The sequence below is a fragment of the Leucopleurus acutus genome (assembly GCF_964270905.1).
Source record: "Leucopleurus acutus genome assembly, chromosome: 5".
Lineage (NCBI taxonomy): Eukaryota > Metazoa > Chordata > Mammalia > Artiodactyla > Delphinidae > Leucopleurus > Leucopleurus acutus.
In genome coordinates this window covers 46,368,690-46,385,036 of record NC_139147.1, presented here as the reverse complement: position 1 = coordinate 46,385,036, position 16,347 = coordinate 46,368,690, and the positions used below count along the sequence as shown (strand labels likewise).

At 37.5% G+C, this 16,347-nt stretch overlaps 1 protein-coding gene and 1 pseudogene across 2 annotated transcripts; one reads left to right on the top strand and one right to left on the bottom strand.

Moving 5' to 3' along the window:
- Positions 1-3,144: 3,144 nt before the first annotated feature.
- Positions 3,145-4,349, top strand: LOC309962507 (large ribosomal subunit protein uL11-like; annotated as a pseudogene). Its single transcript has one exon. The product of its transcript is annotated as a large ribosomal subunit protein uL11-like (transcript).
- A 7,712-nt stretch (positions 4,350-12,061) lies between these two features.
- Positions 12,062-15,251, bottom strand: LOC309962506 (soma ferritin-like; the record flags this gene model as incomplete). The annotated part of the gene is made up of 4 exons (XM_082840387.1): positions 12,062-12,338; positions 13,253-13,378; positions 14,328-14,471; positions 15,150-15,251. The coding sequence occupies 4 exons, from the start codon at positions 15,249-15,251 to the stop codon at positions 12,186-12,188; spliced, it is 525 nt and encodes a 174-aa protein (XP_082696513.1). The 3' UTR covers positions 12,062-12,185.
- Positions 15,252-16,347: the final 1,096 nt, after the last annotated feature.

Genomic DNA, 16,347 nt, shown 5'->3' with positions numbered 1-16,347 from the left:
ACTGGAGATCCAAATATTGGAATTATTATACATGATCTTTAAAATAACATATTAATATGTTCCAGAAATAAGATCACAAAATGGAAAATCTCAGCATAAAACTCAAAAATATAAAAATTCTTCAAATGAAATTATAGAGCTGAAAAAATATAATAACTAAACTTAAAAAGTTAAGAGCAGTAGATTAGAAGCAATTTAGGAGAGCATTAGTAAATTGGAACATACATTTGGAGAAAATCTTCTGTACAAAGCACAGAGAGAAAAACAGAATGGAAAATACAAAAAAAAAAAAAGAGGAAGCATAAGAGATATATGGGAAATAGTGAAAATATTTAACATATATGTAATTTAAATCCTACCAAAAACAAACCAAAACAAATTCAGAAGAGACAGATGAAGCAGAGATAAAATTTGAAGATCAAAATGATGTTCATAATAAACATGAAGCCACAAATTCAGGAAACCATAAACATCATTTAAATTAAATACAGAGAAAGCATACATATAGGTGTATCATAGTAACATTTTTCAAAACCAAAGACAGAGAAAATATTAATACAAGCTAGAGGAAAAAGATGTATGATTTTTAAAATAGCCGTGATAAAACTGATGCTTGAATTCTCAACAAAAGAAAGTAGACCACAAACATCAAAGTGACAACTAATGTCAGAGCTAGAAGAAAATAACTGTACTAGAATTTTGCACCCACTGAAAAATAACTTTCTAAAATGAAAGTGAAATAAAGATGTTTTCACATGAAAAACTGAAAAAATTATTCACTAGTAGACTTACACTAAAGAAATACTAATGGGAATTCTTTAGTCAGAAGGTAAATGGTTCCAGATAGAAAGCAAAATGAAATAGGAAGACATAATGAACAACAGAAAGGGTAAATACATGGGTAAATCTAAATGAATATGAAATGTCTTAAACAATAATAATATTGGAAGGGAACCCTCTTGCACTGTTGGTGGGAATGTAAATTGATACAGCCACTATGGAGAACAGTATGGAGGTTCCTTAAAAAAGTAAAAATACAATTACCATATGATCCAGCAATCCCACTACTGGACATATACTCAGAGAAAACCATAATTCAAAAAGACACATGCACCCCAATGTTCATTGCAGCACTATTTACAATAGCCAGGTCATGGAAGCAACCTAAATGCCCATCGACAGACAAATGGATAAAGAAGTTGTGGTACATATATACAATGGAATATTGCTCAGCCATAAAAAGAAACGAAATTGGATCATTTGCTGAGACGTGGATGGATCTAGAGACCGTCATAAAGAGTGAAGTAAGTCAGAAAGAGAAAAATAAATATCGTATATTAACGCATGTATGTGGAACCTAGAAAAATGGTACAGATGAACCGGTTTGCAGGGCAGAAATTGAGACACAGATGTAGAGGACAAATGTATGGACACCAAGGGGGGAAAGCGGTGGTGTGGGTGGTTGTGTGATGAATTAGGATATTGGGATTGACATGTATACACTGATGTGTATAAAACTGATGACTAATAAAAACCTACTGTATAAAAAAATAAATTAAATAAATTCAAAACTTCAAAAAAAAAGGATAAATAGAAGTTGTCTGAATAGTTATTGAATTTTTGGGTTTTTTTGTTTGTTTGTCTTTATGTCCTTATTGGAGGATAATTGCTTTACAATGGTATGTTAGTTTCTGCTTTATAACAAAGTGAATCAGTTATACATATACATATGTTCCCATATCTCTTCCCTCTTGCATCTCCCTCCCGCCCACCCTCCCTATCCCACCCCTCTAGGTGGTCACAAAGCACCGAGCTGATCTCCCTGTGCTATGTGGCTGCTTCCCACTAGCTATCTATTTTACGTTTGGTAGTGTATATATGTCCATACCTCTCTCTCACTTTGTCACAGCTTACCGTTCCCCCTCCCCATATCCTCAAGTCCATTCTCTAGTAGATCTGTATCTTTATTCCCATCTTACCCCTAGGTTCTTCATGACATTTTTTTTTCGGAGATTCCATATATATGTGTTAGCTTATGGTATTTGTCTTTCTCTTTCTGACTTACTTCACTCTGTATGACAGACTCTAGGTCCATCCACCTCACTACAAATAACTCAAATTTGTTTCTTTTTATGGCTGAGTAATATTCCATTGTATATATGTGCCACATCTTCTTTATCCATTCATCCAATGATGGACACTTAGGTTGCTTCCATCTCCCGGCTACGGTAAACAGAGCTGCAATGATCATTTTGGTACATGATTCTTTTTGAATTATGGTTTTCTCAGGGTATATGCCCAGTAGTGAGATTGCTGGGTCATATGGTAGTTCTATTTGTAGTTTTGTAAGGAACCTGCATACTGTTCTCCATAGTGGCTGTACCAATTCACATTACCACCAGCAGGGCAAGAGTGTTCCCTTTTCTCCACACCCTCTCCAGCATTTATTGTTTGTAGATTTTTTGATGATGGCCATTCTGACCGGTGTGAGATGATATCTCATTGTACTTTTGATTTGCATTTCCCTAATGATTAATGATGTTGAGCATTCTTTCATTTGTTTGTCAGCAATCTGTATATACCCTTTGGAGAAATGTCTATTTAGGTCTTCTGCCCATTTTTGGATTGGGTTGTTTGTTTTTTTGTTATTGAGCTGCATGAGCTGCTTGTAAATCTTGGAGATTAATCCTTTGTCAGTTGCTTCATTTGCAAATATTTTCTCCCATTCTGAGGGTTGTCTTTTGGTCTTGTTTATGGTTTCCTTTGCTGTGCAAAAGCTTTGAAATTTCATTAGGTCCCATTTGTTTATTTTTGTTTTTATTTCCATTTCTCTAGGAGGTGGGTCAAAAAGGATCTTGCTGTGATTTATGTCATAGAGTGTTCTGCCTATGTTTTCCTCTAAGAGTTTGATAGTGTCTGGCCTTACATTTAGGTCTTTAATCCATTTTGAGTTTATTTTTGTGTATGGTGTTAGGGAGTGTTCTAATCTCATACTTTTACATGTACCTGTCCAATTTTCCCAGCACCACTTATTGAAGAGGCTGTCTGGGAAAATAGCACTTTTAAAACAGAAGGGAGCTTTCAGCTTTCAGCTTGAAGCGGCCAAGGTGCAACTTTCTTGGGTCATCCCATATATGGGTTCATATGACACCAGCCACCTCCACCTTGCCGCCTAAGTTCAACCCCAAGGAGATAAAAGCTGTATATCTGAGGTGCACTGATGGGAAAGTCGGTGCCACATTTGCCCTGGCCAGCAATATCGGCTCCCTCGGTCTGTCTCCAAAAGAGGTTGGTGATGACATCACCAGGCAACTAGTAATTGGAAGGGTCTGAGAATTACAGTGAAACTGACCATTCAGAACACACAGGCCCAGATTGAGGTAGTACCTTCTGCCTCTGTCCTGATCATCAAAGCCGTCAAAGAACTGCCAAGAGACAGAAAGAAGCAGAAAAACATTAAGCACAGTGGAAACATCACTTTTGATGAGATTGTCAACATTGTGCAACAGATGAGGCACTGATCTTTAGCTAGAGAACTCTCTGGAACCATTAAAGAGATCCTGGGGATTTTCCAGCCCGTGGGTTGCAATGCTGATGGCTGCCACCCTCACGACATGAGAGATGACATCAACAGTGGTGCAGTGGAATGCCTAGCTAGTTAAGAACTACAAAGGAAAATAATTAAATAAAGGGTTATTTGATGACCGATAAATAAATAAATAAGAGGGGAGTCAGAAAGTGGAAATTAGGACAAGATTCCTTGGTGAAAGTGCTTCTTCACCAGAGGTGGTAAAGATACTATAGAAGTTTGGAACTGATGGTGGGAGCCTTTGTGAACCAAGTTAAGATCTGAAATTTAGGTAAGACTTAGTACCAGAAGTGCAATTTATAATAGCAATAGAAGAGGGAGCTCTTGAACTGAGAAACTGGGAAAGCTACCTCTTCCCGCACTTCAAAAGATCCTCCTTCAAACTGAGAAAAATCTGACTTATTTAAGTATAATTGACAAAGTATTGTGCAACTAAAACATCCAAAGGAAGCTGCTCTAGGGAAACAAAAGGGCAAAAAAAAAAAAAGACCTGAAAATAGATACAAAACTTCCCTACAGATTAACAACACTCCCTACAAAAATATCAGCCCAAAGCAGAAGAAAAGTGCAATATAACATTCCAACATGAATAAAGAGGCATAAAATCTTGATGCAATTGCAGACAGGAAAGAAAACAATACAAAATAAATACATGACAACATACAAGGGAACTCCCATAAGGCTATCAGCTAATTTTTCAGCAGAAACTCTGCAGGCCAGAAGGGAATGGCACAATATATTTAAAGTGATGAAAGGGAAAAACCTACAACCAAGAATACTTTACCCAGCAAGGCTTTTGTTCATATTTGATGGAGAAATCAGAAGCTTTACAGACAAGCAAAAATTAAAAGAGTTCAGCACCACCAAACCAGCTTTACAACAAATGTTTAAGGATCTTCTCTCAGCAAAAAAGAAAAGGCCACAACTAGAAACAAGAAAATCGTGAAGTGAAAAACTCAGCAGTAAAGGCAAACACACAGTAAAGGTAGGAAATCATCCACAAACAAAACTCATAGGGAGGATAAAAGACAAGAGTAGTAAAATCATCTATATTTACAATAAACGTTAAGGGGTGCATGAAACAATTAGATATTAAATATTATATCAAAAACAGTAATCATGAGAGGAGGAGAATACAAATGCAGGGTTTTAAAAATGCATTTTAAATGAAGGGATCAGCAATTAAAACAATTATGTATATAGACAGCTATAAAAAAAAAACTCATGGTAACTGCAAACCAAAAACCTATAATAGATATACACATAAAAAAAGAAAAAGGAATCCAAACATAACACTAAAGGTAGTCATCAAATCGCAGAAGAGAACAAAAGAAGAATGGCAAAAAAAGACATACATAAACAAATCCCGAACAATTAACAAAATGGCAATAAGAACATACACAGTGATAATTACCTTAAATATAAACAGACTAAATGCTTCAACCAAAAGCCACAGAGTGGTTGAGTGGATACAAAAACAAGACTTGTATATATGCTGCCTACAAGAGACTCACTTCAGATCTAGGGACACATACAGACTGAAAGTGAAGGGATGGAAAAAGGTATTCCATGCACATGGAAATCATAGTCAATGGTGAAAAGTTGAGAGCATTTCCTCTAAGATCAGGAACATGACAAGGATGCCCACTCTCACCAATTTTATTCAACATAGTTTTGGAAGTCCTAGCCATAGCAATCAGAGGAGAAAAATAAATGAAAAGAATCCAGATTGGAAAGGAAGAAGTAAAACTGTCACTGTTTGCAGATGACATGATACTATACACAGAAAATCTGAAAAATGCCACCAGAAAACTACTAGAGCTCATCAATGAATTTGGTAAAGTTGCAGGATGCAAAATTAATATACAGAAATCTGTATGAACTATCAGAAAGAGGAATTAAGGAAACATCCCATTTACTATCACATCAAAAAGAATAAAATACCTAGGAATAAACCTAGGTGTAAAATAAAATAAAATACCTCAGGAGGCAAAACACCTGTACTTGGAAAACTATAAGACACCGATGAAAGAAATTGAAGATGACGCTAACAGATGGAAAGATATACTGTGTTCTTGGATTGGAAGCATCAATCTTGTTAAAATGACCATACTACCCAAGGCAATCTACAGATTCAATGCAATCCGTATAAAAATACCAATGGTGGGGCTTCCCTGGTGGCGCAGTGGTTGAGAGTCCACCTGCTGATGCAGGGTACACGGGTTCGTGCCCCGGTCCGGGAGGATCCCACATGCCGTGGAGCGGCTGGGCCCGTGAGCCATGGCCGCTGAGCCTGCGTGTCCAGAGCCTGTGCTCCACAATGGGAGAGGCCACAACAGTGAGAGGCCCACGTACAGCAAAAAAAAAAAAAAAAAATGGCATTTTTCACAGAACTAGAACAAATAATTTTAAGGTTTGTATGGAAACATAAAAGACTCCAAATAGTCAAAACAATCTAGAGAAAGAACAGAGCTGGAAGAATCACAGTCCCTGACTTCAGACTATACTATAAAGCTACAGTAATTAAAACAGTATGGTACTGGCACAAAAACAGACACATAGAATGGAACAGGAAAGACAGCCCAGAAATAAACCCATGCACTATGGTCAATTAATCTATGACAAAGGAGGCAAGAATATACAATGGAGAAAAGACAGTCTCTTCGATAAGTGGTGCTGGGAAAACGGGACAGCTACATGTAAAAGAATGAAATTAGAACACTCTCTAACACCATATACAAAATAAACTCAAAATGGATTAAAGACCTAAATGTAAGACCAGATACTATAAAACTCCTTGAGGAAAACATAGGGAGAACACTCTTTGACATAAATTGCAGCAATATTTTTTTTGGATCCCTCTCCTAAAGCAAAGGAAACAAAAGCTAAAATAAACAAATGGGACCTAAATAAAACTAAAGGTTTTTCACAGCAACGGAAACCATCAACAAAACAAAAAGACAACCTACTTAATGGGAGGGGATATGGGAGAAAATATTTGCAAATGATATGACCTATAAGGGGTTAATATTCAACATATATAAACAGCTCATACAATTCAACATCAAAAAAATAAAAATAAAAAAATGGGCAGAAGGACTGAATATATATTTTTCCAAAGAAGAAATGCAGATGGCCAACAGGCACATGAAAAGATGCTCTACATCACTAATAATCAGGGAAATGCAAATCAAAACCACAATGAGATATCACCTCATACTGGTCAGAATGGCTATCATCAAAAAGAACACAAATAACAAATGTTGGCGAGGATGTGGAGAAAAGGGAACCCTCCTACAGTGTTGGTAGGAATGTAAATTGGTGCAGCCACTGTGGAAAACAGTATGGAGGTTTCTCAAAAAACTAAAAATAGAACTACAATATGAACCAGCAATTCCACTCCTGGGTAAATATTGAAAAAAAACAAAACCACTAATTCTAAAAGGTATTGATACATGGACCCCAACGTTCATAGCAGTATTACTTACAATTACTGAGGTAAGGAGGCAACCTAAGTATCCATCAACAGATGACCCGATAAGGAAAATGTGGTATGTATACATATATATATATATATATATATATATACACACACACACACACACACATAGACACAATGGGATACTACTCGGCCATAAAAAAAATGAAATTTTGCCATTTGCAGCAACATGTATGGACTTGGAGAGCATAATGCTAGGTGAAATACATCAGACAGAGAAAAACTAATACTGTGTGATATCACTTATACATGAAATCTAAAAAAATACAATAAACTAGTGAACATAACAGAAAAGAAGCAGACTCACAGATACAGAGAACAAACTAGTGGTTACCAGTGTGGGGAAGGGTGAAGGGGTGAGGGAGTGGGAGGTACAAACTATTGGGTGTAAGATAAGCTACAAAGATGTATTGTACAACTTGGGGAATATAGCCAATATCTTGTAATAATTGTAAATGGAGTGTAACCTTTAAAAAATAAATAGATACATTAACACAGGGAAGACTTGGCCACCAAAGGAAGCTGATGGTCGGTCAATAGAAAGATTTGAAATGGTACCTAGTAAAATTTAGGGAAGAAATGGAAGAAACAGAATCATTTCATAAATAAAGACTAAATTACAAATAGCATAAGAAGAAATAGACCCTATAGAAAGCACAGCAGAACACAGTGTATACATATGGAAAAAATGAAATATAAGGGAAATAAGCAAAAAGATTTTTTTAAAGTAAATGTTATAAATGGTAGGCAAAAATGATTCAAAATATGAATAATTGGAGTTCTTCCAGTTGGAGGAAATATGAAAGAATGGAGTAAAGCAAACATTAGAAAATGCTGTGAAATAGGACTTGAATTTGTATATTAAAAAGCATACCCAAGATATGGAAAAAGACTGTCTCAGAATGATCAATACCAAGACAAATCCTACTAACACATACCCTGCCAACACAAGATGTAGCCTACTAACACTAGTAGCACACTTTGAGAATCTGGGCAAAAACTTTGTGTCATTTATAAGGGAAAGAAAGACAAGTTGGCATAGCTAGAGTCAATGCTAACAGAAACAGAACAATATTTATCAGATACTTGAGGAAAGTTTGAGCCAAGGATTTTAAATCCATCCAAGATATTCTTCAAGTGTCAAAGGTACAGGCAAAAATTTCTGCAAATTCATGGACTGTGGGAATACTATCTGCATTAGGCCTTGCTGAAGTACCTCCGAAAGAACAAAATTGACCCAAGCAGAAAAATGATCAGGGAAACATCAGCAAAAGTCCTGGGAGTGAACACTGGATGTATTTAACAATGAAACTATGGCTAAAACAAGGACTAACATAAGGGTTACAAAATAAAATGTAGTATGATGATTGTATTTATATAAGCTTTCACTATGGAGGCTGTTATATTAAAAATTATAGTCCTTATGATATTTTTATTCTAGTGACTGTCTTTATAGTTAGACTTTTACATAAAACTCTTAGAACCCTCTTTCTTCAGGCAGTATCTATTGACTCCTACTGTGAACATCAAGTGAATTAGCTTGTAACTCCTTCCTTTCTTTTCTTTGTAGCTTTCTTTACTCAATTTTAGTTAACAATATTATTATTTATTATGGGCTGAATTGTGTCCTCCCAAAAGGCATGAGGTATGTATATGCTTATTTTATAAGGTAAAATGACATGTCTTTTTCCAAAGTGATTGTACCACTTTACATTCTCACCAACAATGTGTGAGAGATTCAGTTATTTCACCACCTTGCCAGCATATGGTGTTGATAGTCATTTTAATTTTAGCCATTCTGATGAGTATATAGTGACTCATTGTGATTTCGGGGTTTGTATTTCCCAGTGACTAATGACGTTAATGAAGTTTTATGTGTGTTCCCATGTTTTTCCCCATGACCGGAGCTTACTCTTTGGTACCAAACTGTCTAAACCCTCAAATTCCTGTTAGGATCATGAACAAAATTGCTTTAGACCTTTGATCTGGAAGGTGTCACAATTTTCAAATTTAATCTTCCTCTTCTCTTTTCATTATTCAAAGCTTCTTTCTTTCAGGAAACGTTTTAGTTTTATTTTATAAAGTTTCCAAGCTACTTCTGTTAAAATTATTCCTAGATATTTTATGTATTGATATTTGTGGCTAAACAAGATACATTTTAAAAAATATTCTCTCTATTTGTTGATACTATATATGAAAAGTTGATTTGTAGATATTCATCCTGCATCCAGCCAGGATGCAGGATAACTTACAAGAAAGTTTATAACTTTCTTGTAAGTTATAATAGTTTTTCAGTTCTAGTTATAATCATATCACATTAAATAAGTTTTTTTCAAACAGATCTTTTCCTTTAGCTTCTCTATTGCATTGCCTATAATAGTGGTGCTCAAGCAGGGTGGTTTTTGCCTCTCAAGAGATATTTGTCAATGTCTGGAAACAGTTTTCCCACAACTGGAGAAGTTTCCATCTAGTAGGTAGAGGCCAGGGATGCTGCTAGACACCTTACAATGCAAAGGATTACTCCACATAACAAGGGTCATTTGCCTCAAAATGTCAGTAGTACTAAGGTTGAGAAACGCTGCTTGAGAACATTCAGAAAAAACAATAAGTAGTGCTGAGCATAATGCAGTCTTGTCTTATTGCCAATTCAATGTGAATTTCTATCATTCATTAACAAGTATAAAATTGGATATAAATTAGTAATTATAAAAGTGAGAATTTATTCAAGAATGCTTTGTAAACTAGTATTTCTCCAGTGGTGACAAGCTCGCCATGGCAGTGATTTTCAAGATGTGTGACTTGTAGAAAAGGTGTGAAGAGGTAGGAAAAGAAGTCCACTATGTGGTTGACTATTCCCCTTAGAACAAGATACTTTTTTTTTTAACGTGCAATCTTTATTAATACAAATGTAACATAACAAGTGGGCATTGAACATTTTAAAGCATACATGGCATATGGATTTTTGCACAGTGATTGCAGTAGTAATGACCTGCTAAAAACATTCATGCAACATAGGAATGAATAGAAGAACAGAGTAAACATGGACATACATTCAAAAGAAAGGGGACGTGAGGGGCTGTTCAATTCATATAAAGTTTCAGTTATGCAAGATGAATAAGTTCTAAAGATCTGTTGTACAACATAGGACCTATAGTTATCAATACTGTATTTTTTAAAATTTTATTTATTTGTTTATTTATGGCAGCGTTGGGTCTTGGTTGCATCAGGCGGGATCTTCGCTGAGGCACGTGGGATATTTCCTTGCGGCGCAGGGGCTCTTCATTTTGGCACGCGGGTTTTTTTTTTCTCTCTCTGTCTCTCTCTCTCTCTCTAGTTGAGGCGCGCGAGCTCAGTTGTTGTTGTGTGTGGGCTTAGTTGCCCCGTGGCCTGTGGGATCTTTGTTCCCTGACCAGGGATGGAACCTGAGTCCCCTGCATTGGAAGGCAGATTCTTTATCACTGAACCACCAGGGAAGTACCAACAAGACTGTATTGTGCACTTAAAAATGTAAGTGGGTAGAGTTCAAGTTAAGTATTCTTACCACAATTTTAAAAAGTAAAATGAAAGAAGCATGGTTCAAAAATAAGTAGTTTTAGCAAAACATAAACATAAAAGTTGAAATCAATTAAGCTTTTTAAGCAATTCAACATCACTTTTCATGAACACCATAATAGAGAATATTTATCAGACAGTTAATTAATCCTTCCACAGCTCCACCACTAAGTAGCAGTATGACTTTGGGTAAGTTACTGCTTTGTCTCAGTGTCATCTGTAAAACAGAGATAAAAAAGAACCTATCTCATAGGCTTGTGGTGATGATTCAATATGTAGAACAAGATACTTCTAATATTAAATGTTTTAAGATTCTGTCTCAATTTCAGTGACATGTTTTCTTATTCTAAGTGCTTCCATTATGTAGTACTGGCTTTCCAAGTTTAAGAAATGGCACTGTTTATTATACAAATAACAGAATACATAATTTGAGCAGGTGCTGTTTTTAGATACTTTACATACTTAATCCTCTTATTAACTTTATGAACTAAGTAGTATTAATCCTACTTTACAGATGACTAAACTGTATCAATGAGTGAGGTAAATAAAAACTTATTCAAGGCCGTGGAGCTGGTCAGTTTTAAAGCCAGGACACAATCCTATAGCGCCCCCTTTCTTCCCAGGTGGTACTAGCCACCTGAGGCCCTTGGGTCTGATCCAAGCTTGCATGCTCATTGTTTGCTCCTGAAAGCAATTACCCCAGTAGCTGCTAGGTAGCCCACAGTGGAGGAGGTCGGGGCATTCCCAACACTTGTCGGTAGTGTCTTTTTTTTTTTCGGTACGCGGACGTCTCACTGCCGTGGCCTCTCCCGTTGCGGAGCCCAGGCTCCGGACGCGCTGGCCCAGCGGCCATGGCTCACGGGCCCAGCCGCTCCGCGGCATGTAGGATCCTCCCAGACCGGGGCACGAACCCGCGTCCCCTGCATCGGCAGGCAGGCGGACTCCCAATCACTGCGCCACCAGGGAAGCCCTGTATTGTCTTAATTGCCTAGGTACCCTCCTGTTCCCTATGCCTACCTCCAGCTGTGGAAATGCACCTGGGTTGCAGCTGCCTATTCACTGTATATCTTTCAAGTGAGAGTCACCCTTTCCAGACCAAGAGTTCTTGTTTAAGTTTTAGCTTTGCATTTAGTTAGAAAACCCTACTATTTTGTAAACTTAAGATGTGTATACAAGCTGGGGGAGGAGGACATTAGGGAGATCTAAAGTTTCACTACTTAATTTCTGCTATATCCACTTGGACTAGCTGAATTTACCAAATCCTGACTCTGTATCTGAGTGTTGAGGAAAGCCTTTTTTTTTTTTTTTTTAAATGCACCCACTGTACCTCAGGAAGCTTTCACCAAACTCACATTAATGAACCTAACCCTTCTTGTGCTCCAATATCAATCTCTTTACACATAATTATAATGCAAAACAGATTTATTTGTGAAGTGAAAAGGAAAGCACGCTTCTGTCAAATGGAGAAGATCAAGATTCTTAAGTAGCTGACGTTGGGACCTGCTGGGTGGGAAGATTTGCTGTGTTGCCATCAGGTGTTGTCTTTTAACCTGATGTTTCAGATGCTTCAGCAGCCTTTTCAGGCTGTCCTTCACTCTGGGCCGCCTTTTCTAAGTCCTTCTGATAGTTAAGCTGGTATTCCAGATAGCTTATGTTCCTGGTCTGTTCATCCAGGAACTTCTTCATGAAGCGTGAGAGCTACAGAAATAAAACAAGGAAGAACTCATCGAGGCCCTTGTCTGCAGTGGGAGGCAATCTAAGATCTTGCTACCCAAATTATAGCTCAGTCCTAGTCCAGCAGTCCTAGGAGCTTGTCAGAAATGCAGACTCCTGAATCCCCTCCAGGCCTACTAAATCAGAATCTATATTTTAAGAAGCAACTAGGCAATTCATATGCATATTGAAGTTCAAAGAGCACTGATCTATGACCTTCAAGACCTCCAGATGAATACAAACAACCACTTTCAATGAGTATGAGTGTTAAGGCAACTCATCAAAAGTACAGATTAATTTAAGTAATAAGCTACCACTGCAATGTTTTTCCACCCTATCTCAACGACATGTAAGTTTCGAGTAGGCTCCCAGACCCCATTTAGGCATTTAAATTTTAGTGTTCTGGCATAAGGCTCAGGCATTTGATCATTTTCAGGGCTCCTCAGCGAGTCCAGTATGCATCTAGGTTGATAACTTTTCTACTAGGTCATTTTCTTCACTTCGACTTCCAGAAAAGTTAAAGCGTTGGTGAGAAATAAGTTACCACTGCGAGGTAGAGTGCTCACTATGAACCGAGAATACTTCAGAGAAGTCTATAGAATAGGTCACCACTGACATTCACTTTTGTAGGGGCAGCCTAGGACAGTGGTTCTCAAGATGTGTTTATTTATATCCAGAGTGCGTTATTCCTGAAAAGTCGTCTTCCTCTCTTATATTGAGTTGCATTTCTCCTGCCAGGACACCTACTCCTCCCACGTCCAAGAAATAAGTTCATATATTTCCTTCGGGGTTTCAAGTAGACACATTAGCTAATCCATTGCCTTGGGCTCTTTCCCAAAAGCAAGCCATAATCCAGAAGTGAAAGATGACACTGCTTTCAGAACCAGTTTACTACTTACATTGGTTTCTTTATTCTTAGAAGCCAAGGTCTTCAGTTCTTGCAGCAGCGTGTTTAACGCTTTCTCCAACTGCAGAGCAGACTCTATAGCTTGTTTGCCAGTTCCCCAGTTATCTATATCAGGCCTCTGTTGGAGAGAAACAGGGGAGTCACTATCCTACCTGAGGCACAGCTTGGTTACATCCTACTTCCTGGGTAGAATTATGACTAGGTTTGCAGAGGTCAATGATTTCCACACTTCCTGGCACAATGGAATCAGTGGAGCACCTTAAATACTGATGTTTGGTTTTCAACTGCAGACATTCTGACTTAATTGGTACAGAGGAGCAGGGTTTTTCAAAGCTCCCCAGGTGACTTTAATGTTCTGCAAAGCATGGGTACCACTAGCACAGTTATATGCACTATTCCATTAGCTTTGGGATTTCATTAGCTTTGGATGGTGGTTCAGTTCAGTCACCAGACATTTAGTTTTCTTTATAGACCTGGAGTTAAAAGAACCCCCTCAGATAAGTAGGAATGTTGCTAAATGTAATACCTTCGACTAAGGCTCAGATTGTTTCTTTAGTGTCTGTTCCAGTGAAAAAAATGTTTGTTTTACTACATCGAAGAGACGGCTGTATTAAATACCTGAGCGTACATCTGAATTAAAGATCTAATATAGGATACTAACAGCTCTAGGAAGAGACCAGTAGTTCTTCTCAAACTATACAGAGGATTAGAATCATCTGGAGAGCTTGGTAAGACACAGCTCCTTGGGCCCCATCCTTAGAGAGTCTGATTCAGTTTATCAGAGTGAGGTCAATGAATCTGCATCTCCAGTGAGCTTCCCAGGTGATGCTGGTGCTGTGGTCCAGAGATGACACTTTGTATGGCTCCTTGCGAAAAGCCAAACATACATTTAGCGGCTAAAGTTTACTGAAAATGATATGAAGAGGCTACAAAGAAGACACATGCTTGCCTTCACGTCCCGTGTAGGAACATGAGTAAGCTAACAAGTCAGGTAGCAACTAATAATTTAGTTCTCTAGACCCAGCAAAGGCCCCATGGAGATCATCATAACAAAGTTACATAGTCACCTTAATCACTGGAAGGCAGACTTTACACTTATATTTTCTTAGATATTTTATGAACTGCTTTGCATGCTCTCTCTTCACCTCAGCTTGATCTTGGAAAAATGTATGAAAAGAAGGCACTTCTGTATCTTCAATGTAATAACAGGCCTGGGACAGGGATAAGAATAGGGAGAGACTGGAGGTGAGAGAAGTCTATGTTTAAGACTGGAATCTCACACAAACTCACTTTGTTGTCTCTGTGGCTATCCAAAGAGGCCTTCTTTGTTCAGTCCAGAGTCCTCAGTTTGTCCTTTGACTTCCAGAAGGCCCCAGCTGCCTTCCTGAACCCAGGCTACTTCAAAGAGAAGCCACTCAGATTCTAATATGCTGGTGCCTAGCATTTTGCTATTAGGCCTCTTTAAGGGTCAGATTTATGAACCCTATATGCTAGCACTATAACCAGTAATTATGTCGGCAAGTGGCAGAAGTCCAGCATAAATTAAGTGCCGTTGTAAAGTCAATCTATTTCATTAACCCTACCACATCTACATTAGCTCTAAAATAGCAGACGGGTGAAAAATTATTTATAACAGTGTCTGATGCCCATACAAGTTTTGGGAATCCTCTGGAAAAGAACTGTGATTCTCCCAATAATAGGCCACAATTTGCAATCACAGCTCTAAATCATTGGGCCACAAGAAGCAAAATCCCAGCCACTAAATTGTTGTTACATCTAGTATCAAACAACAAACATGGCCATAACCACAATGAGAAAGGATATATAAGATATATTATCCAGATCAGAACTGAAACCTCCCTCACAGTGGCTCAAGGACCCATACTAACCATAGATAAATAAGCATCACTGACATGCAGCTCATAAGATGCTATTTGATTAATAGCAACCCTACACTCTTCAGAAAGAAGGCCCTCTGCCTGGGACGCCATCTCAACTTTAGGAAAAACCAGGCATAAAAAGTGCTACCCCCCAAGATACGGGACTTCTTAAATACTAACAAGCATATAGCCAGCCTACTTCTATCCAGCTGAAAACAAGATGAAATTCCATCCAGCTGAGATTAAGAGCTACCAACCTACCAATAAGGACGTTGTTTCTACACAAAAGAACAAATCTGACTTGAGAAAAAGGTGGAAAAAAGTTAATCCTCCTAACTATCCCAGCCAGTCTTTAGTATTTTCTCTCATGTTCTATCTGACTATGATTTGAGAGGGCTGATTTACTTCCTGAATAGGGAAGTGTTAACAGAGTAGATTAATTACCTTTAATTGCTTCCTTTTTTCAGAAAGTATTTATGGCATATCATGCTAGGTCCTATGGAGAATCTAAGAAAACTGACTAAAATACATTTTTTGCCTATAAGGGACATATCCCCCATCCCATAAGGCCTTAACATACACAGTTGATCTTAAGGCAGGATATGATGGGACTTCTGAATTGTCAAAGGCATATTTAGATGACAGGATTAGGGCAGATTTCTTTGGTAAATTAGCATTTGAAATTGGCCTTGGAAGGTGAATAAGAATGTAGAGAGGTGGAAATGGAAGAAGGGCATTTCACCTGGAGAACAGGTACACACAGGTTGTAGGGACAAAATATGACTGGTTTCTCCAAACTGCAGTAAGACTGTTCCATTTGGGAACCTTTTGGCTCTTTCTTCATTAGTAAGTAATAGATGCTGAATCAATATTTGTTAAGTAAAAATATATTTTACACATGCAGTGGTATAAGATTTCCCGTAGTCTGGTGAATTCTTAGTTTGAGCCTAATCCATGTCTGGTTGAACTGAAATAGAAGTGAAAAATATTTCCATATTTTTAGAAAATAGAAAAAAGAAAAAAATTATGTATAAAGCTACCACACTAACTCATCTGTTGTTGATGACGTATTTCTTTCCTCTTTTTTTCTGTATGTTGGTGAGGTCATTTTTAAGTGATTAGATAGCAGTATTTTTTTAAATTTTAATTTGTTTTATTGAAGCACGATTGATTTACAATATTGTGTTAGTTTCTGCAAACTAAATCT